This window comes from Acomys minous (assembly GCF_964271855.1).
Source record: "Acomys minous genome assembly, chromosome: 13".
Classification (NCBI taxonomy): Eukaryota; Metazoa; Chordata; class Mammalia; order Rodentia; family Muridae; genus Acomys; species Acomys minous.
The window spans coordinates 81891692-81915152 of NC_140495.1; the positions used below are offsets into that span (position 1 = coordinate 81891692).

At 46.2% G+C, this 23461-nt stretch overlaps 1 protein-coding gene across 2 annotated transcripts in view; it reads left to right on the forward strand.

The window, feature by feature from the left end:
• The window catches only part of KIF6 (kinesin family member 6), a 284573-nt gene that overhangs the window by 200986 nt on the left and 60126 nt on the right, over window positions 1-23461 (forward strand). For both annotated transcript variants that reach the window (XM_084753670.1, XM_084753671.1), the window contains exons 14-15: window positions 7471-7579; window positions 15198-15253. In XM_084753670.1, the coding sequence (XP_084609796.1) occupies window positions 7471-7579; window positions 15198-15253 (165 nt within the window). The remainder of the gene's footprint in view (window positions 1-7470; window positions 7580-15197; window positions 15254-23461) is intronic.

Sequence of the window (23461 nt, forward strand, 5' to 3'; positions counted from 1 at the left end):
TACCCTGGTGGCAGAGAATGTGGAGAATGGACTCCTCACTTATCCACTCACAATCTGTTCAATGATTGAAGCAATTGAAAGCAAGGATACCACTGTGGGGGGACAGGGGAGTGGCAGGGACGATCCTTATGCCAGCTCCTAAAGTGACAAACCAACCCGCACAGAGATGATGACGGGGAGCAGACGAAGCATACTAAATGCCACTTGTCACATAATTGGCTTATAATCTGGAAGCCACCTCTTAAAGGACGAGCGTTTGAGGCAGAGACGACTGCCACAAAGCCTACCCAAAGCGCTTGCCAAAAGTGGCGACACTATAATTAGTTTCCCTGGCAGAGAACACCAAGTGGTTAGCAATGTCTTCCATGGGTGTGAGGAAGAGAAGCACCAGGCTGAGGCAGAGCCTTTGTCCCTTTCAAGTGCCTCCAAAACGTTCCTCCTTACTAAACCCTCCCTATGGCAGGGTAGGAAGGTAAGCTGCTGTCTTAGATGCCCCTGCTGATCTTTCTCAGAGACAATCCGTGTGTGTGTGTGTGTGTGTGTGTGTGTGTGTGTGTGTGTGTGTGTGTGTGTGTTGTATACACATGTCCACATAGGCGTGGGCATCTGTGTGTGCATCTATGTGTAAGTGTATAAAGGCCAGAGGTCAATCTGGAGTGTCTTCCTCAGTCATTCTCCAACTTAGTATTTGAGGCAGGGTCTCTCACTGAATTGGAGCTCATAAATCTGGCTAGGCTAGCTAGCCAGTGAAGTCCAGGGACCTGCCTGCCTTCGCTTCTCAAGTTCTGGGGTAACAGTCAATACCTTACTACTCCTGGCTTTTATCTAGGGGCTAGGCACCCCAACTCATGTTCACACAGCACTTTACCAGTCAGCCATCTCCTCGGGACCAGTCCCTGCCACTGAGATCTCAGCCCTCCGCTATGCAGGGCAGCATCAGTGGCTACTTTACTCACCATCTTGATTAAGCTGTTGACTTGCCCTTTCCCCAGAGTCTGTGGTCAGGGGCCTCATTCCCTCTCTATGACCCTGAGGATGCCCTTGTCCATAGCATGATTTTTGAGATTGTTGAATAACTAACCATCCCTTCAATCTTTGTAAGCCTCCTGAATTTCTTGTTTCATGTTTCATCTTGACATATTGTCTCCTCCCCTCCCCACCACTGCTTCAACACCTAACTAAGTCTCCCCTGCTTCTTTTCTTCCTCCCCCACCTCCCCCTTCCCAGTCCTAGGTCTGTTCCTTCTAACCAAGGCACACACGCAGGGGTATAATTTTCTTCTAATTTTTTTAAGAGATTGATTGATTTATTATGTTTAGAGTGTGCTGTCTGCATGTCTGGCTGCAGGCCAGAAGAGGGCACCAGATCTCATTACAGACCATTGTGAGCCGCCATGTGGTTGCTGGGAATTCAACTCTTTGGAAGAGTAATCAGTGCTCTTAACCTCTGAGCCATCTCTCCAGCCCTCTTCTAATTGTTTACAGGAAGATGTTCATATTATATTTTATACAGTTTGCAATTTTTGAGAAGTCTTCTTGCCTGTAAAAACCTTGTATCCGGGGCTGGAGAGATGGCTCATCTCTTAAGAGAACTGGCTTCTCTCTCAGAGGACTTGGGTTTGATTCCTAGCACCTACATGGTAACTCACATGTACATGTAACTCAAGTTCCAGAGGATTCAGCACCCTCTCCTGGCCTCTGTGGGCACTGGTGAAGCACACACACATACAAGTAAAATACAAATAAATATCTAAAACCTTATAGTGGATACCATACAAAGGCATACACCATGCCTGCTTGTTGCCTGGCACCTTTGTCCAGTCATATAGTTTATCTGAGACATTCTGTTACCCACCATTTCAAAAGTTTCCTAGCACCGAACTGTATGCTCCAAACCCTCTCTCCCTCTGAAAGCCACTGCCCTCCATCCTATACTTCTCAACTTTCTTTTGGTATTACTTTCTTCCCTCTCTTCTTCAGTCAGAGAGTTCTGGAGCCCTGTGTGAAGACATGTCTTCCCAAAGAAAATATATGTCTGGCTCTCCGTGCACAAAATCACTTTTCAGCATGCAGAACACAGGCCCCCCTCCTTTTACTTTAGTCAATTTTGAATCAATAGCTTAAGCAGCAGTAGGCTGTGTGAGAACAGCCAGGAAAATAAGCTGAGGTCCACATGCCCCAGACTAAAGGAAAGCAGACAGCGGGCCCAGGCAGAAGATGTTCCCCCACCTGCACCGCCCCAGTGTGTTCTTTCCACTCAGTTTCCATGGGACCCTGTGAGAGCCTCCAAACACTCAGAGTTCTATTCTGTAGCAAAGTAAGGGATTCAATTTTAGGATGATAAAACAAGGAGACATTCAGAGAGAGGCAAGGGGCCTAGAGAGATGGCTCAGCCGTTAAGAGCACTGGCTGCTCTCCTAGGGAACTTGTGTTCAGCTCAACACCCATGTGGTGGCTCACAACCATCTGTCATTCCAGTTCCAGGGTATCTGATGCCTTCTTCTTGTCCTCTGTGGGCACCACGCATGCATGTGGTACACAGACATGCATGCCAGCAAATACTCATAGCCTTGAAAATAAATGAATATTTAAATTAAAAAGGGGGTGGGGGACCAGTGTGTAACAATTGATTGCCTTCAAAATCTGATGCCTTCAAAACCCCAAGACCAGTTTGAACATCCTTGTCGGCTGCCGTCTCTATCTAAGCTCTCTTAATCACCATCAAAAACAGACCAGCGCTCTGACTTCTGGACTTATAAATATTTTTCAGCTAACCACCTGAAAGTGCAGGGTAGCATTTGGGGGACACTTCTGTAGGAGTTAAATGGTTCTGTGACTCACTAAGCCAGGAGGCTTCTTGTAGCCATCTATGTTTTCTGTGATTTGGTGTTAGGACCTATGACCTACAATTCCCCATGGGGAGAGGGGAGGGAGAATGACAGGTCAGAACCCCTAAGGCCCCAGGCCTCAGTAAGAAACTGATCCTAAAGTTGGTTCATTTCCAAAGCCGTGGCCAGTCGGCTTCTTCTAGAGATACTTATAGATAACATGCTAAAAGCAGCTTTGTTCTCCTGTCTTCTGGAGCCACGTTCCAGGTGGTGAGTGATGACGTCATGAATGATTGGCACTCAGAGCCCAGGGCACAAGTGTGTGCCCCCTGAGACCATGAGAGAACTCTGGCTACGCCCACACCCCGACACATATCCGTTGGTTTCGTCCTTTGCCAGGTTGCATGTTGCCTTTCAGCTCCATTTTGCCCGTATTTCCAGCAATGCAAGTTTAGGTCAGAGGGTCTGTTGGGAATCTTTTACAACCAAAGGCACAAAAGTATGTCTTCTGTTGTAAACTTTGATGAGTGGGAAAAAGAGATCCTAAGATAGGCTAGGTCCTTTGGAACATAGTGGCGATGAGTAGTCGCCCATCTGTGCTCTCCACTAGGCCTACAGCTCTGGCTGGCAGCCTTCCAGGTGCATGTCACCTGCAGCTCCCAGTTGCCAGCTCCACACCTGCAACATCCCCAGGCCCCGTCTTCAGCATGTCAGGATCCCAGAGCAGCAATTGCAGTGAAGGCTCTGTGCAAAGTTCCTCAACTGTTGAAAGGGGTCTTGTGTCCTCAGCTTTCACCCTCATACCTTTTATAGACAAGGATTTGGGGGGTTTTTCTTCTTTTTGAGGGTCATTTTGTTTCCTTTTGCTTCTATTTTGGCCTTTCCTTCTGTCTTTTCACTTACACCAGTTCTTTGAAAGGGCAGACGATGCTGAAGGTTTACTGTGCATCTTGTTAGATGTGATTTGGGGAACTGCTTACCTAGGATGGGAAATGGAGTAGTGAATTCACCCTTCCTTCCCTCCGGTTCAGTCCCTGTTGTTTCTCCTTTCAAGTATGTGATTGTACTAGTTCTTTCCATATGAAAAAAATTCTCCTTATTTAAAAATTTTAAATTATTACAAAATAAAACCAAACATGCTTTCTCAAAAAGAAAGAAAGAAAGAAGAAATGAAAGAAATGAAAAGAAAAAAGAAAAGAGAGGCTGATTCTAAAACACTAGGGTGGACTGGGTCAGTTCTATGCTCTGCCAACCCTGTTAGCAATCAGCAAGCTGCAGCCTTTCTCTTTACTCCTCCTGAGATCATGGTACTTTCAAGACGTATTTGTGCAAAAGCTTCTTGGAGCTGGGGTCCATAGTCAACAGTGGGCTGGAAGACATGGTGATCTGTAGTAGGGAGCAGAGTGTTGAATCTCCGCTTAGTATGGTACAGGCTGTGAACCTACCCAACAGCATGGTGATAGTGGGAAGGCCCAGGACATGTGCATCACACCCCTGTAGTGTCACAGGCTGGGTGTGATCGAGAACAGCTGTAATCTCAGCCATTGGGAGGCCGCAGCAGGGTCATGAATCCAAGGTATTGCAGATATATTGATCTCCAGCATAGCATATAGCCCGGGCTGCTCTTGAATTCCGTATATAGCTGAAGATAACCTTGATCTCCTGATCTTCTGACCTCTACCTCCCAAATACTAGGGTTACCGTACACCTCACCAGGCTTATTCAGTGCTTGGACCAAGCCCATGCCTTCCCAGCCCCAGTTAAAGGTGGAGTTATTAACAGACATCCTGGAGAAGCTTAGCTGAGTTGGAAAGCTCCTTACTGTAACATTCACAAGAAATGTCTTCAACACCCACACTGCTCAGTTTCCCCCTTCATCCACACTGTGTCTGCCCTTCCACCTGGCACCTGGACCCTCTCCCCATGCGGATACTGCACCATCCGGAAGGGTGCTTCACCCTCCCGACAGCTGCCTCTGCCCCCCGCACCTCTCACCCATCCTCCTTTCACTGCTTCTCTCTCAGCGGTAGAGCAAGCTGCAAGGCAATTATTTGTCCACTTTTCCTTCTCCCTGGCTAGACTCTGAGCACTTTAAACTTCACCATAAAAGCTCCAATCTACCCGTCCAATCTTGCATCTCAGTTGCATTCCTGGAACTGTGCCAAAGATAAAGAAACCCCTCTGGAGGGAAGAAATAGGTAGATATGTACCCCCCCTCAGCAAGGCAAGCTCTCAAATACAGAGTCTCCTCTGCTTCTCATTCTCACTATGTGTGTTCATGAGAGAAAGACCACGTTTCCTAAACCCAAAGGGGAAAGCCACCTAGCCTTGGTCACCACGGTCAAACCACCCACCTTCCAGAATGTGTTCTCCAGGATGGGAGCACTGGTGCCATCTTCCTGGTGGCAAGCCCTGGCACGGTCATGTCGTTTCAGTTTTCCAGTCCTTGGACATCAGTGACTCATAGTCGCCATGCTACACTGATGGCCCCAAGTTTCATAGCAGAACCTTCTAGATTCTCTAAGCACATGCCCTCCATATCCTTCTTGCTCCCACAAACCCCTGAGGGACAGTCCAGAGACTGTCCTGCTGATTACAAGTTCTCCTGGACTCAACTGCCTCAAGAATGCTACGGGTACTGTTCTTATTACAAAGAATATGGGGGCTGGAGGAGAAAGGCCAGGCTCCTCTTACAAAACCTGAGGAGCAGAAGCCTCCTCGAGGGTGGGGGCAGCCTGAAGGCCCTACAGAAAGCCCCAGTGTGTTCTGTGCTCCGTGGAGCTAACCCTACAGCATGAAGCATGCCATGCTATAATTGAGCATACCCTGAAGACAGAGGAGAGATAGGAGAAGTGTTCCGTGGCTCTTGTTGGGGTCCACTGGGGTCCTCTGGAGAGATGTGGGCCACAGAAATGTCTCCTGTGCACTTGAGCTGATCTTGGTGAGTCTCCCACCAGCCAGTTTCCACCAGATTCAGGAGCGTGTAAGACAAATGGAAGCAGAAATGAGGCATGACTAAAGAGGGTGGGGCGCCAAGAGCATCACCACATCGCCACTCCGACATTCCTCGTGGTGCTATTTTTATCACAGTAATCATGAAATTGGTGTCAGATGGGCTCGTCCAGTTCCTCCGGCTGAGGATAGGAGATAGCGGGGCTCTTTCCAGGGATAAGGGGGATGTTGCATGAAGGCCGTTAGGACTATGTCTCCTAAAGCTCCGGGCTGCGGTCCTACGATGGTTAAGAACAGGCTCATCTTCCCACCCAGTTCACTCTTGGCCCCGTGAACTTCACAGACTAGCAGACATAGGCTGAGTATCTTCTGAGTGCAGACCTTTAACAAAACACTAGGGAGTCCGACAAAAAAAAAAAAAACATATGATCTGTGGCCCTGGAGGGATTTGCATTTCACTGGAGAGGAGTGCCATGTACAGAGAAAGTGTCTGCTGGACCAACTGTCACGGATGTAAGACTAAGGAGCCAGGTGGAGGGGGGAATCTGCTCCGTGTGGGCTCAGAGAAAGCTTTGGGATGGAGGTGACAGCTGGCTGGGCTGACTTGTCAACAATCAGCATAAGTATTGGAAAAAAGGAGAGAAGGGGCCTCCTGGAGGGTAGGAAGGTAAATGCAGAATTTTTTTTAAAGCTAAGAATTCTGGCCTAGCATGCACTAAGCCCTGAATTCCTTCGTCAGCAGTGCAGAAGCCAAGTATGGTGGCACACACCTATAACCCCAATACTTGGGAAGTAGAGGCCAGAGGATCAGGGGCTCATCATCATCATCGTCATCATCCCTGGCTATGAACCGTGATCAAGGTCAGCCAGAGCCACTTGAATCCTGTCTCAAAAGACAAAAGCCTGCAGATTTATCCGAAGCCCAGTTGTGACTTAGATTCCCCTCAGGACCCAGGTACACACCTGCACTGACGACTGCCCTTGGAGGCTGCTCAGTTGGGAAGCCAGTGCAGGAAGCCACCTGTTTTCTCTAAAGGGCCTACTTTCTGAGGCAGGGCTCCAGAATTTGTCCAGAGAGCGGAGCCAAGCTGTGAGGGTTGGCCCGCAAGTGGCAGTGGCAAATTAGGGTGTTACAAGTTGGACATAAACTGGGGACCTCCCACCATGGGCTTTGGCTCTTGAGAATTTAACTGACTCCTGGCTAAGGGCCAAGTAAGGAGCAGGACCCTCTTCGCCAGCCACGGGAAGTTAAGGCCGACTCATTAACTAGAAGCTAGAAGCTACAAGCCGAACTTCCTAGGCTCAGTAGCTTTGGATCTGTTACTAAATGCCTGGAAATTCAGAGAGAAATTTAACAACCCAAAATGGGGCATAAAGGAGAAAACAGGAAGAACTGTGCCACCGAAGGATGGCAGGAAGTAGATTCACAGATGTGCTGGCCATCTGGGGCTTGGAGGCCTGGTTCTCATTTCCTCTGACCAGGCATTCCAAGCCCCACCCCCACCCCCACCCCCTGAGTCATGTGGACTCACAGGCACAGGCTCTGGTCAGGCACCACCTGTCTGGCCACAGCCTCTCTGCTATGGGCTTCTGGGAGCCAGGGCCAGCTCTGTGGCCTGAATAAAGTGGCGGTGAAGTGAAATGCCATCCTACTGACGTGACTGAAGCCGTACCTTTGTGTCTCCAAATAGGAATGAGAGAGGAGATGTCCCTGGGACGCCAGGAGGCTTTTGAGATTTTCAAGAGGGACCACGCTGACAGTGTCACCATTGATGACAACAAACAGATTCTGAAGCAGAGGTAAGATCGAGTCAGAGTAGCTGGTCGCTCTGAGGCTTAGGTAGGCCAGTCCAAGGACTTCCTACTCTGTCCTTCTGACTGGTCAGCCTAATGTCTGCGAAACAGGTGTCAAGTCTCCGTGGTTTCACATTTCCCTGTGTGCATCCTGCTCCAATTCTCTTTGATGTCCGAGCTTCACCGTCCCAGTACGACTTGGGTAAGCCGCCTGTAGGTCAGAGGTCTGCTATTGACAGTGTTAATACTCTATAGACAGTGTCCACTTTGTGTGTAATTCTCACCAGCCTGGGACTCTTACAGATGCCTTCATAATCTCCAAGGGGAAAGCAAGCGAGGCTCGGGAGACGGCTCCATGGGTAAAGAGTTTGCTATGCAAGCATAAAGACCTGTGTTCCTGTCACCCCCAGCATCATGCACCTGTAATCCCAGCTCTGGGAGGAGAGACGGGCCTTCTCTTGGGCTTGATGGAAGACAATGAAATTGTCCTCTGGTCTACTACACACACACACACACACACACACACACACACACACACACACACACACACGTGTGCGTGCACATACATTTTTAATGTATAGATCAAATACATTCTTAGGCCCTCGGTATTTTTTGGTAAAATTAAGATTTGGGGTAGATGAAAAGGCTGAGGAGAAAGATGAAGGTTTAACACAGCTGCTACAAGGAGGGATGAGAAAGTTATCTGGGAAGCTGGGCTCCAGTGACACAGCACAGACCTAGCACTCGGGAGTGCAGACTAGACCCTCTCAGTCCAGAGAAGTCTGTGCACCTTGTGACCGATCACTTCTGTTTGGGGGTAAACATCCCCATCTGAGCTCCTAAGAGGACATATAGGAGGACGCTCATGGCTGTACTGCTTAGAGCATAGTTGAACATACTCTTGGTGCCCAAGCTGAGCCGTTGACAGATTATAAGAGAAAGCCCACGGATTAAGATGTAGTGGGGGGGGGGATAGATTAGATGCTTGTGTATCAACAAGCATACATCTTAAAGGTGCAAAAATCGGAAGGAACACAGTTCCAAAAAGTTACAAATGTATTTACCCAAAACCAGAGACCTCTACAAAAAGATCGATCTGAATGTACCCCACAAATGGAAGACAGGGTTTAGACAGAGGGCTCACTGGTTAAGAGTGATTGCTGCTTGAGCACAAAGGCCTGGTTTCATATCCCATCACTCATGTACAACTGTGCACTTCGCCACTCAAGCACCTTTCAGTTCAGTGCTGTGGGGGCGGAGCCAGGAGGGCCCTTATCTCAAAAAACAAGCAGGCAGTACTAACGGAAGGATACCTGAACTTGACTTCTGTCCACACCTGCACACACACACTGTGAACACACATGCATACTCATGCAGACACATGTTCACATGGATGTGTGTGAGTGCACCCACACTCATTTTAAAGCACCAACTGATGAGTCTATGTGATCCCAAGTTTAAAAGCTACCAACATGGCAGACATATTTCATTTTCCATTCTCTGAAATCAGCATGGCTCCTGGCTGCTTTGGGCTTCTTTCTGAGTCTGGATCTGTTTATAATAGGGAAGTGGGCAATGGCCTGTCAGGGTGAGCATGTGTGGGTCTCTCAAAGGCTTCTTCATACAAAGCTATCCTGACTCCATTCTGGTAGAGTTCTGATAACCTGAGCCACTACTGGGATTCTCCTGGAAGTATATTTTGTTTGCCCAGGATGGGCAGTGCTAGCATACTCCGATCTTTCTCTTAGCCATTGTGCAAAGGGATTAACAAGACTCACTCCTCTGAAAAGATACCTTCCCAGCAATAAACCAGGTTTTTTTTTAATCCAATGAAAAGACAGGATACCAACCCATTCTAAAAGAAAATTCTATATCTGTTTAATGTTACTATAGCTGTAGCCATTAAGGAACTGCTTTCATGCCAAGAGGCAGTGGGGTACCACCGGGAGCCTCACTTTCTCTCTGAGCTCCTCCTGTCATTCACAGACACTGTTCAGTTGTTAGAATTACTGGCTATGCCAGGCAGACTCTCTGGAGGAACACGATGGAATGAGTGCATGTGTCACAGAGGGGACCTAGTAGACAGCTTACAAGATAGAGTCTGGGCAGTCCAACAGTGGCCATCCGCACACCAGAGAGGCTAAGAACCCAGTAGCTGCCAATCAACAAAGCGAGACGACCTGGCAGCCGGGTCTGACACCAACAGCATGGAGATCCAACAGCCATGCACATTGTGTCCACGTTGGAAGAGAAGAAGCTGGCGTCTAGTGTCCAGCGGACAGTTGTTGGTGGCAGCCACACATGCTGCTTTTCCCTGGGACATCTTCAAACCCAGGCCATCTACTGGAAGATGGTGCCATCTTGGAGAATGAATCTTATCTTTTTATTTAATTCTCTCTGGAAATATCCTCACTGGCACACCCAGAGGGGTATCTTCTGGGTGACTCTAGACTCATACATGTGAAGAGGCGGGGGGAGCACAAGTGAGCTGTGGTAGAAAATGGTTTTTTGTATAAAAAAACAACAACAACAACAACAACGACAACAACAAAGCCTGATGTGGTGATGTACACCTTTAATCCTAGCACTCATGAGGCAGAAGCAGGCGGGTCCCTGTGAGTCCAAGGCCAGCCTAGTCTACAAAGCAAGTCCAGTGGAGCTAAGATAACACTGAGAAATCCTGTCTCAAAAATACTAAAACAAACAAACAAACAAACAAACAACAACAAAACAGTGTTCTATCAGCAGACACGAAATAAATCCACAGATGCACAGACTTCCCTGTGGCCCTGACACAGAAATAATCTTCAAGCAATCTTGATCCCTTCCAAAAATTTGCTCAAGGGACCCCTAGAGGCAGGAAGGACTAAGAGAAACATCCATAATTGATGGTCAGAGGGATTCAGGCTGACCAGAGGGCTGGGGCTCCTGGAGCTCTCACCTTTCTACTATCCCTAAGCACCCAGGATCCACGGACCTGGCCCTCCCATCTTCCTGCCTTTGTCTTACCTCTAGGAACTCCGTGGTCTGCTGGTTCTAGCATGTCATCCTGCTGAGACTGGAACTACCTGACCCTATACAAATCCCCTCTAGCCCACAGCAAGAGATGGTAATCCCCATAGAGGGATTGTTGGTAGCTTGACAGCAGGATCTTCTGTCATTCTCTCTACTTGGGGTTTCAGGAGGGCTCGGGGTGGCCTGCATGCTCCGTGCTACCTACCAGGAGACTGTTCTCTGTTCACCTGTACATTTCAGTACATGGCCTTCCTAGTATGCCTGAGTGCTGCCCTCTGGTTTGGGGGAGATTCAGCTGTCTGTATGTGACAAGCAAAATAAGATGTCACATGAATAGGACATTTGCCCTTCACTGGCCTACAGCATATGAACCACTTCTTCAGTGGAGTGAATTTTTCCCCCAGTGGAAGGTAATTGTTATTCATAATCACTCTGTTTTGTAGGCATGAATCATCATTCTAATATATAATAATAAGAGAGGCTGGCGACCCTGTGTTCCGTAAATATCAGTACCCAGGCAAAGCACAGGGGAGCTTTCCTTTTGTGTCAAAACCTTAGTACACACTGAACCTATCCGACACAGAGTCTCCATTAAGTAACAAAAGAGGAAATGAACGAGGAGATGAACTGTGGTTGGAAATCAAGGCGTTATTAATGTGAGCTAAACCAAGGAAAGTGCCCCTTCACTCGGTTGGAGCCTTCTAGCATACAATAGAACAGCAATCTAAGCAACAGAGAAGTGGGCTGGGGGAAGTCACAGGCACCATCTGGAAATGCTACCCTTAACAAACAGGAGCCCCCCGGTTCCCGTTAGACTTTCATTTTAACCTTTATTATTTTTCCACTTGATTCTTGTATTTACACTTTGTCACGGAACTAGAATTAGAAAGTCTGAGAGCAGAGACTAGATTGGAATCTTCTCCGCATCCCCCTGGTTCTTAAAACGATACCAGAAACAAAATAACCTCCACTTAGAAAACTATTTCATTTGAGAATGCCTATTTGAAATTGACTTTGAGGACTCAGCAGTCAAGGAAACTGCTTAAGATTTGCTGGAGTGGTGGCAGACCCCTCCCCCGCCCCCGCAAGAGCCAGAGAAGACAGCAGAAGAGACACACAGAAAAGGGAGCATTAATATATAAAAGAAATGCAAGGGAAGGGCAGGCTGGATCTTCATCACAACAAAATGGCCTAGAGAGTCAAGTATTTTCTATACAAGCATGGAGAACTGAGTTCAGGTCCCAGCACTTACATAAGAAAACCTGACATAGCAGCTTACTTCTGTAACCCTGGCACAGACGGGGAAGAGACAGGCAGACCCCTAGAACTCACCAGGCAGCCAGCATAGCCAAGTCTGTGGGCCCTGGGCTCAGTAAGAAACCCTGTCTCAAAAAATAAGATGGAGGGTGATTGAGGAAGAGACTTCACATAGATGTCTGTCCCCTCTATGCACACAGTGAATTCCTGAAAAGAAGCCATCTACACAGGCTAATTCCTGATTAAAACTTCAATATGGAGAGCTTGGAGTGTTGCAAGGAAGGGCAATCGTTAGCCTAACAAGAGCCATTCCTCTCACACCTCAGCATTAAACTTCTCATCCTAATAAACAGATTAAAAAAAGTTGGAATAAATTAATTGAAAACAAAGACTATTTTCCACCAGAGTAAGGGCTGTCATCAGACAGTGCCTACTTAACAACAACCCACCTCTCTTGTGGTTCCATGAAATTTTTTTAATGTCTTAATTTATAGCTTCTTCTTCTTCTTCTTCTTCTTCTTCTTCTTCTTTTTTTTTTTTTTTTTTTTTTTGTCGAGCTACCATAAAAAATGTCCATAAAGCTGCTTCACTGTTGGAACATAAAGCCGGGAGTCACTTAAATCGGTGTTACCAAGCCAGAGTCACTCAAATGTGGCTCCAGAATAAATCATCTCTGGCCCTGGGTCAGAGCATCCACTGCCTGAGCTCCCTAGCGAATTGTGTGTAAGGTAGCCAGGCATGGGGTTCGTCCACTGCTTCCCGCCGAATGGATCATATTGTGAGCTGCTGCAGACCAAGGGCAAGATAGGATTCTCTGGAGAATGCTCTCAGAAGTCACATCAGACTCCGCTTCTGTTACCTCTGACAATGAGAAAGTTGGCCACAGTGTTGAAGCCCCTAGCATCTATCTGTGGAGACACTTGTAATAGGTTGGTTGGCTGGGAGGATGACCCTTGGCCTCCGTTGTCTGTAGTTACTGCTTCCAGAGCACAACCCAAGCTCCTGGCTCCCCAGCAAGGATCCTGTGCTGCCTGGCAACGGTCAACATTCAGGCACACAGCACAGGGAGCCCAGCACTTTGGTCCACACATCCCATGAATATCTGCTGAACTGAAAAAGCCTGCATTTTGCCAGATGCCTCTTCACTGGTCCCTGAATGGTGACAGGCTCTCAATGAGAAGACATGAACAGCCTGTGAGGAGCCTTCATTCGGGAGTCAGGGTGGAGTCTTTAGTCACCGAGCCATGTAGGAAAAATCAGCCCTCTTTCCTGGAAACTCCCTGTCCTGTAGTCCCAGGCCAAACAGACAGATGCAGAAAACAGCAATGACAGAATTGTCAGCACTTTTCCACCAACCATGGTGCACGGGTGGCCTCCTGGCCCTTGCTTCCTCTCCTCACTTCACCTGATGCAGCTCTGTGCACATGAATTAGTTATGGGTCAAACAATAAGGTAGCTAGGCTTCTCTGGAACCCTGTGAGGTTCGAGGAAGTTGGAAGAGGACAGAGAGAAGAGAGACTTGTTGAGCTAAGATGAACAATAGAAAATTGGGACAGTAAGATGAGAGGATTTAGCCTAACATGCTCTCTATTCTATTTGTGTTCTAGAATAAAAAGGTTTCTAATAGTCTTTGTGTGAATCCTCATACTCCAGGTCACTCCCAACTTACGCACAAAGGTTTTTTGACTACACCCTACATAGTGTGGCTATTGTTATCCAAGATAGAACACATACTATGGCTTTATATTGCATCGTTTTTGTTTGGGGGGTAGGGCTTTTGGCCACCCCTTTAATTTCATGACAGAAAGGAAGAGAGACCAATTAATATTTTATAAGGCCTTGGAGTGATAGCTCATCTTTATTATCAGTGTAGCTGGACTTGGAATCCCCTAGGAGGCACACCTCTGAGTGTGTCTGTTGAGTATTCCCAGAAAAGTTTACCTGAGGAGGCCAGACTCCTCGCTGACTGTGTGTGGCACCATCCCATGGGTGGCATCCTAGAACTAATTAAAAATAAAAAGAAAGCCAGCCAAGTACCACCATCCTTCTCTCTCCCTTCCTGATACTTGACACACTATGCCCAACCACCTCACCCTCCTGCCACTGTGCCTCCCAGCCCCTGTCTGACATCCTGTATCCCCTCAAGAGCTGCCCATTCCTTCCACGGGTCATATTGTGCACTGTTTCCTCAGTACAAGGTTGGGCTCATCATGGATGTCACATAAGGATATGTTAGGAATGTAGAGGGCACACTGACTGAGCGCTAGCCCAGCCACCTCGTGGGCTAGCATTTACCTACAAAGAGTCAGCGTTTTGAATGACATAGAGAATAACTTACAATGCCAAGTGAAAAAAATAACAGGATATAAAAATCTTATATGTATGTGTATTTATGCATACATTACCTCACCCCATAAAAATAGGCTGGAAGAAAGACTAGACAGACTGTATATCAATATTTATTTCTGATTTGGAGGTTATTGTGATTTTTTCTTTTCTCAAATTGTATTTTCAAAATCTGGTTTAATACTCATCTACCATAGGAGTCAGCAAACTTTTTTCTATAAAGAGTCAAATAGTAAAACTTTTCTGCTCCACAAGCCATGCAGTCGTTGTCACATCCTCTGCACTCAACTGTGGTAACTTACAAGCCACCGTAGATGAAGTAGTGATGAGCGAGTAAACACACTCCAGTAAAAATTTATTCAAAGAACCAGGAAGTGGCCCTGATTTGTCTCATGACTGGTCATCAGTGGCTCAGCTCTGCTAATGTATTATATGTCAAGTAGCCAGTGTTTTTTAAGAATGCTTTCTTTGACTGTGAGGTTGACATCATGGCGGATAAATCATGGTAGAGAAACCTTGCCAGCACGTTTCATTCTGGTATCCTTGCACCATAAGACGTTAGAAATTGCATTCATTCATTGAAGAACATAAGAATAAATTTTAATATTTTTGTGTGTTTGGCTGCTGGCCTGCATGTATGTGTTGCACCACATGTATGTAATGCATGCAGTGCTCCTAGAAGCCAGAAGAGGGTGTTGCATCCCCTAGGACTACAGTTACAGATGGTTGTGAACCACCATCTGGGTGCTGCGGATTGAACCCAGTTTCTCTGAAAGTGCAGGCAGTGCTCTTAACCACCGAGCCATTGCTCTATCTCACAACAGTTGTAACCATACAAATTTTCGTCTTGCTTTGTAAGCCTACCATATTAAGCTTCTTTCGGTTTACCTTTGTCTTCATCCCATTCTAGCAACCTCTCAGACATCTCTTATTTTTTTCCAAACATAATCTAGGATTAATAGCAAGAAGTAAAACTTGTCTTTATTCCTTTTTTTTTCCCCTCCAGATTTTCTGAAGCAAAGGCGCTGGGAGAAAGTATAAATGAAACAAGGAGTAAAATTGGTAAGCACACGATACTCTGAAAGCCCCTTTCATGGACCATTTCCCAGGGGATATTGCATGGTGGTCTACCTTCTTTGTATAGCCACAGAGTCTAGCTTGCATCCCTGTCCAGGAAGCCATGACATGCGCCCTCTTTAAGAAAGGCACTTTTGTGTGGGTCAGGCCTGAGTTTGTGCAGGCCATCTCATTGGCTTGGCATACCCCAGTGTGAAAAGCCTTACTTCTCTCCCTGGGTGTTTCAGCACAAGCTCAAGCTGTCACAGCCACGTAACCACAGCAACACTGTTTCATATTTCCAAGGGCTGTGAAACACTGTTACACTGCCCAGAGCTGGTGCTGGACATTTTTTTTTTTTTTTGCATACATGTGCACTTTCAGCACTGTCTGAAAAAAGCCAATGGGAAGATGGGAAGCCAAAATGAGCCAGTGTCCTCTCCCCAGCTGCCGAGCTGCCCCCAAATTTGTGCCAGAAAAGAGAGGTGAAGGCAACAGACAGATCTGAAGACACATGCACCCAGGGTCTTTTTCAAAGCAAGAGGAAAGTGTCTCTTATCCTAAGCTATATAATGTAACCAAGACCCATCTATCAGATAGTGCAGCTTCTCAGAGAGGACCCTTCCACCTCTGTGCTCCAGAAAGCAACTGTTGCCAGTTTGCAACTGGTCCCTTGACTCTTTCTTGCCCCACCTCCTCCTTAGAAGCCAAGTTGAGTGTCCCCTCTGGCTAAAAACAGGATAGCCTCGGTCCATCTAAGTCAAGGAAACAGTTCTGTTCTGTTAATGTACAAGAAAGAGCTGAGGCAGCTAGACTCTAAGCCACACCTACACTGAGAGTCCCTATGTCTTATCTTGGACCCCAGGAGCTCGGATGGTGTGAGGGTTGCTTTTAATTACCCAGTGGGGAATTGTCCAGATCAAGTAGGTCTATGGATGTGTCTGAAGTGAGAGTAGGGGTTTTCTTGATCACGTTAATGGATATGAGAAGACCCAGTCCACTGTGGGCAGCACCATTCCTTAGGTTTAGATCCTGGAGTATAGAGGAATGGAGAAAGTGAGCTAAGCAGTAAGCACGCATGCATGTATCTCTCTCTCTCTCCTCTTACTGTGGACGTGATGTGACTTGGTGTTCTACGTTCTTGCCACAATGATTCTCTTCAGTGATGGACTGTGACCTGGAATTGTGAGCTGGAACAAACCCTTTCTCCCCCAAGGTGCTTCTCATCAGGGCATTTGTATCTCAGCAACAGAAATGAAACTGTGTTAGATAAGAAAACTAACTTGGCTGAAACTAAGCACCTCCTTTGATGTTGGAGGCAAGCAATGGTGTGGAAATGACAGCACCTGCACAGTGAAATAGGGCTCACCATGTGGCAACCTTTTTGAGTGTCTTCAATGCTCTTTAACATTACAGCAGCAATTACACTCACGTCAGATCTTGTTATTGAATTATGTATATAACAGTACATCAATATTTCTATATCAAAATTGGTAATTATTCCATTTTAATTATCAACTGTGTATACATGCTAGGCCACCAATAACATGTACATACCAGATTTCTATCAGCAAATGTGTCTTTATAATGCAGAGTGTTATAACAATGGCCCTACCCATTCCTCCTGTTGCTTATCAGATCCAGTTCATCCCCTTCTCAGAGGGGGTAAGGTGTGAGGACTATGCTCAACCTATACAGACTGGATTTATGTTTGTGATCGCTACACAGAAGATCCAGATGTGGTATCAGAAGCCCAGGACAAGTAAACATCAGGGTTTTTGCGTCCCCAGAAAAGAGCAAGTAGAATTGACATCAATTGTGAGATCCAAGTTTCTAGTTAGCGGCTAGCTCAGTGGTATAAGTGAAGCCACTGCCCCCTTTCACAGTCACACTGCCTTTTAGACGGTCTTCTTAATCTAAGAGGACCAAGGTGAGTGGACTGTGGAAACCCAGCCTGACCACTGAACAACACTCCCATCATGCTTAACCACAGGGAACAACCCACATCACAGCATCACTCAGATGGCAAGGTTAAAGTTAAGAAGCTAAAGGACAAATCTGAGCACATATTTAAAATTTCTAAGAGCTAGAAGCAGAGGACAGATGTACCATGCCATGGCTGGCATGGTGACCAAGATCTGCTCCCTGCACTGCCACATCCCAGCTCTGGCCAGGCATAGATGCCATGGAGTGTACTTGTTATTGGCCCACAGAGAGGAAATTAAAGATCCACAAACTCATATGTTTAAAGTTCAAGTAGCCACTGTCTCCTTGGGCAATTTGTTTTTCTCTGACATTGTGACCTACATCTGTGTCTTGAGTTTCATCCTTAGAGACTCCTGAACACTTTCTATTTCTATTTCATGAGTAGCCAAATAACATCTGTTGTTATATGGTAAAAACTCTCCTAGTATTGCCTTTCTTCAAGAGGCCAACTAGGTGGATAACTACTGCCAGTACTAGAGAGACAGCTCAGTGGTTAAGAGCACTGGCTGTGAGTTCAAATCCCCAGCACCCATATAAAAGCCAAGCATGGCCATGGGACAGGAGGATTCTGGGAACCTGCTATCCAGCCAGCCAAGCCAAAGATAAGTGACCCTCAAAAATTGGTCTTCTTCAGGGTTAGTGAGAGACTCTATCTCAAAAAATAAGGTGAAAAGCTACAAAGGAAGATACCTGTTATACAACACACTTCCCTATATGCACACACACACACACACACACACACACACACACACACACTCACAAACATGCATGCATAATACACACATGCACATGCACACTCAAGCATACACACGCACATGCTCTTTCCACACACTTCTTGTTGCTCTTCTCAGTAATCTGCCTCCATCAGTCTTGATCTCGGAACAGGTTGAAATGAAAATTGGGAAAAACATCAAATTTAAAATCTCTCTGAAAATTAATAGGTCTTTGATTCTGGAGGGGAACCACCATATGTCTGTGTGCCTGTCCCACACGTTGGAGTACTCAGCAGCTTTTGGTCACAGTGACTGTGTTTTCAACACTTTTGTGTCCACTCTATTGCCATCTAGTCTGTCTCTAAAATTGCCAATGAATCCAAAATCTGGGGACAGCAGACTGCCTTAGAGGCAGCAGCCTGTCGATTTTCACTTCTTGGAGTCCTGGCATCTGTCTTTCCACGAGTGTGTCACTATTGGCTACAGCATCTTTGGTAACAAAGGACAGTGAGCAGCTACACCCTGGCAAGGTCCACCCTACAGCAGGCCGGGAACCAGCTACCTTAATAGGTAGGCGAGTCAGTCTGACTGTAAATCCTGGCATCCATCTCCGTACCCACAGGTCCTTTAAGCCTGGAAATTCAATCGAAGCTGACATCACAGGAGCCAATCACTCACAAGCCTGTGATGAACCCCAATAACTATGGGGAGGGCTTGGGTTGTGGCCCATAAGCGCAGTGCTGTGTTCTCTCCCCAGTACTGAAAGAAAAAAAAAAGTTAACAGAGAATGTAGCAGAAAGAGAAATGAGGAAGAGTAAAACAAAAAATGTAAATATCCAAGAGGCTAGTAAAATGTTCTGGACATTTTCTTTCCTTTACTTCAAATCCCTTTGTAACCGTTTCCTGCCTGCATTAGGGATCTGGAAAACCATTGCTCAGTTACATCTCCCATGCTAACCAAGGGGGATGCTCTCTCCTGTCCTCCAGCTTTGGGTGTGTTCTGTGAACAGCCCCCTGAGCTTCACTCATGGACCTACTTCCTTAGTGCTGGCTTCTACTGTTCTAGCCCAAAGGAAAAAAGAAAACACTATCCAACTCGCTGCACCAGATTATGATGACATGAACAGAGTATGCCCTTTAAAACATTTTCATACATATTCATTCCATGTGTGAGCATGCTGTGGCACACACGTGTGAGCATGCTGTGGCACACACATGTGAGCATGCTGTGGCACACACGTGGAGGTGAGAGGACAACTTGTGGGATCCTGTTCTCTCCTTCCACCATGCGGGTCCTGGGAGTGAAGTTGGGTCATCTGATTTGGCAGCAGGTACCTTTAACCATAAGCCACCCTCGCTGGCCGGCCTAACATCCATTCCTTAATCTCTGGGTCCTCAAAGAAGGGCCTCTCCACCCTGCCCCCTTTGTTTTGCCAACACTATTAATCAGTCTCTATGGGGAGTATTATAGTTTATTTTTACACAGCCACATCGACTGATGATTTATTTCTCTCATGTGTTTGCACCTAGGAAAGGTCATTTTGACTAAAAACAGGGCGGCTTCATTGCCAAGTATCTGTTTAGTACTTTTCTAAAATCTCTTAAAGATTTTTTTTTTATTGTTAACATTTTCGCATTGAGTCCATTTGGGATTTATTGTGGAATATGCCATAAGCTGAGGCTCAAAGCAGGATATCTTTCAAGTAACCAGTTTCCCTGACACCTCTTCCGATAACGAAATGCCTTAAAATGCAATGTCTCTTCCTCTCCCAGGAAAACACTTTCAGGTCGCTCAGGGGAGGCCAATGCGTTTTAATCTCATCATAACAGCCTCGACCTGATAATTTCCATTCTTGTACTTCGAAAATAACTTTGCCAACAGATACCATCACCTAGCTATCAGAAGGGGAAAAAAAAGGTGCAGTAAAGCGTCAACTCCATGTCAACCACGCAGCTCGCGGATGCCATGGGGAGCGCAGTTTGCCTGAGCGGGTGGTCCCTTGGGCTCTTGCTCTTCTCAGGGAAATGGACTGCCTTTCAATGCCATTGCACAGCCTGGCTCAGCTTTCTGATTTGCCCAGAAAGAGTTAATGAAATGCCATTCCTTTGGAGGACAGGGGAATCTACTGTCTCCTGTTCAATGGAAGGGAAATGGCAGAAGTGGGGTAGGAGTATTAATAATGATGCTAACTGCTACATGTAGCAGAGGACTTGCTATGTCACTTCTTGGCCACCATGAAAACTAATGAGTCCTCTGCTGAAGGCAACTTCCAAAAGAAAGCACACAGGACTGAGATACCTCTCCTCACACAGCAGCCAATCCACTCATGGTAGAAACAGCCTCAGTTGCCACCAGCTTCTCTTAGTCACATGACCCTCCAGGCCAGACTCAGTCTCTGATTCAGTGTCTACACCACGGCTTATGGAAACCTGCTCAGAACACACAAGTCACTCAGCACTTCCCCTCCCAGAGATGTCTGCTATTGGACTTCCTTTAAAAAGCAGAGATGCTGTCACACACACATACAGCCAGCATCACTAATCAGGCATGCAGGGACAAAGCACAGCCCAGTCAGTTTGTGTTGGAAGAAAAATAGTAATAGCCCCAGGCAGCTGCCTGAGTGAGGCTTCCAGGGTGGCCAGAGGCAAGAGAGCCCAGGAGACCGTGCAGACATCTTGAATCCTGGGACTGTCTGAAAGTCTGTGGAATAAACAAAGGAGTCTGCCACCACCATGTGTCTTAGGACAGACTTTAGGGCCAGAGTCAGAGTGACTGAGTCCCAACTGTCACTGTCAACAGAGTTGCCATGCATCTCTGGGTGCAGTTGAAGAAGCTGAGGCTAGGGGAAGTTGGCATGCTTGGTAGTGTGCAGCTAAGAAGGAGTGGAGCCAGCACCTCGAGCCCCCTTCCTGTTTAGTCAGAAGGCAGGGAAACTCGCAACCCAGCTGAGAAGGAAGCATGCCATGCAGCCACAGGGGTTGGTGGCCATGTATCGTCTCCATGTTCAAGTTGATAAAGGAAAGAAAAGGAGCCAGTGAGAGTGAAGAGCCTTTCCCATCCTTCCCAGCAGGAAGATAGTGAAGGAGAGCCGCAAGCAGAGCCTGGCGGAAGGAGGGAACGCCAAGCCCACCATGGGGAAACACGTGTGGGCTTACAGGCTCTCCCTCCCCTCTGACCTGGCATTTAAAAGACTATAGATGCCTTCCGAGGAGTAGCATTTGTCTTCCTTTAATTGCAAAAGTGATTTACAGATGCATTATTTGTACACCGAGTCAATGGCTTTCCTTATCAGTGAGGGATTTGTCACAGGATCCCCAGGGACCCCTCCAACTATGCATAGTATTGGATCGTGTGTCTGTCTCTGTGTGTGTGTGTGTGTGTGTGTGTGTGTGTGTGTGTGTGTGTGTGTTTGGCAAGCTTTTTCCTAAGTATGATCTCTCTGATCCTTCATCAATTAATGTATAAATTATATATATTTCAAGATTAATAATAACTAGTAAGAGAAGAAAATAATTTTAACAATATACTTCAATAAAATCTATGTGGATGAGGTTCCTCTTTTTCATTTGCAAAATATTTTATCATATTGTACTGATGCTTCTCTATTGGCTTTTACTAGTTTTGTACTTTTGTCAGTTTCTCACTAGTATACAGGATACTATAACCATATCCTTCATCACCTTCTCTCGTGTCCATCCTCACTCCTGGTGACCCCTCCTGCTGTCCTGTGTGGTCTTGTGCAGGTGTTCACAGTTGTGGTGTGTTCATGATTTCATCAACTAACCATGTCACACCTGGATGACCACGTTTTATAGTGTTTCACCCCATCCTCCAGGTCTTACAGTTCTGCCAGCCCTCCTCTGTGATGTCCCCTGGGCCTCAGAGTGGATGACACAGATGTCCCATTTAGGGCTGAGCATTCCGTGGGGTTCTAAATTTCTGCCGTTGGCCATCATCCACTGCCAGCTGAGGCTCCTCCAACTAAGGCAGAGGGCTGCACTATCTTGTGTCGTCCTTTTTCTTATAATGATGCAGAAACTTAAGAGATATTCCATGGTCTCCCATGAATTGCCAGCCTCATCACCCTTGCATCCGAGGACCATCATGAAGCAGAATGAGAGGAGGGTACTTAAATGGGTGCACACAGCAATACTGTGATAGTCTATCTGATATCAAGATTGTTATTCATGAGTGATGACTGGGAGGTATATACACCGGGGATACATTGTACCAAGGATGATTTACATCCTGGACTGGCCAGAGCACTATGCTATGAAGTTGCAACAGGCTAGTGAGAGCAGCCACAACAACAGAGCTGCTTGTTTCTGGAGTTTCTGTTTTGATGTTTTCAGATTATAGTTAACTGAAGACAACTGAAGCCTCAGAAAGGAAAACAAATGATGGGAGCATGGGGCAGATTATTGTACATGCATCAAAATCCCTCTTTATTCCTCTCTTGCAGTACCAGTCACGTTCATCTCTCCAGAGGGATGTAGGAACATGCAACAATTTCATGTCTTTTTCTATCTCCTTCTATGCATTTGTAGGTAGGTGATAGACAGGCAAGTGGTAGATCAATAATGTGATAGGTGAATAAGACAGGTAAATAGACAGACGATAGGTCATCAACCCGTGGGTTTCCACTAACATATACTCCCTCTGTACGCAGCAACGCCCATTTTCCTGCACATTTCCTTGACTGTGGCAGCATCAGCTGAGGTGGTTCTTGCCAGTTGGACAACAAAGCTATGGCTCATCATTGTTGTTGTAATTTGCATTTCTCAAACAGCTGACTCAACAGGGCCTTTTTTCATGTATCTGGTACTCTTTGCTGACTAGTTAGTCGGATTTTTCTCTTTGAGTCACAGCAGTTCTCTGTGTGCTCTGGAAGTTGAGCCTTTGCCTATGGAATAGGTAGCAGATGTTTTCCTCCAGCGTGTAACGTGTTTTAATTTTCTCTTGGGAGTTTTGGGAGAAACTTAAGACAGTTGCTTTTCTCTGTCTACAAAAATAAAAAATAAAAAGGTGGCACGGGTGGGGGTATGGATGAGACTAGTTCACCTGCTTTTTTAAAATTATTTATTCTGAATCAGGAAGTTATTTACCCTACTTCACTACAACACTGATGCAAGGAGGGCACCCAAGTCCCCTTCGATGGCACTGCAAAGACTGTCAGTGAAGCATAAAGGGAGACAGTGAATTTCCATCACACATTATAGCCAACAGCCACTACAAGAACAAATAACCCCATTATACACATGTTTAAATTCTTTGCCAGAGCAGAGTTTGATGACTTCACTACTGAAATGTAAGTTTTGTCTTCAAGTATACAGATTATATATATATCATTCATGATACTTGAATGATTTTAATGGATTTATTTGTTTATTTTTATTTATTAATTTATTCAGATTACAACTAAATTGTTATCCCATCACTTATATCCTCCCATTTCTCCCTCCCTTCTGCTTTTACCCTATTCCCCTCCCCTAGGTCTATAACCGAGGGTGACCT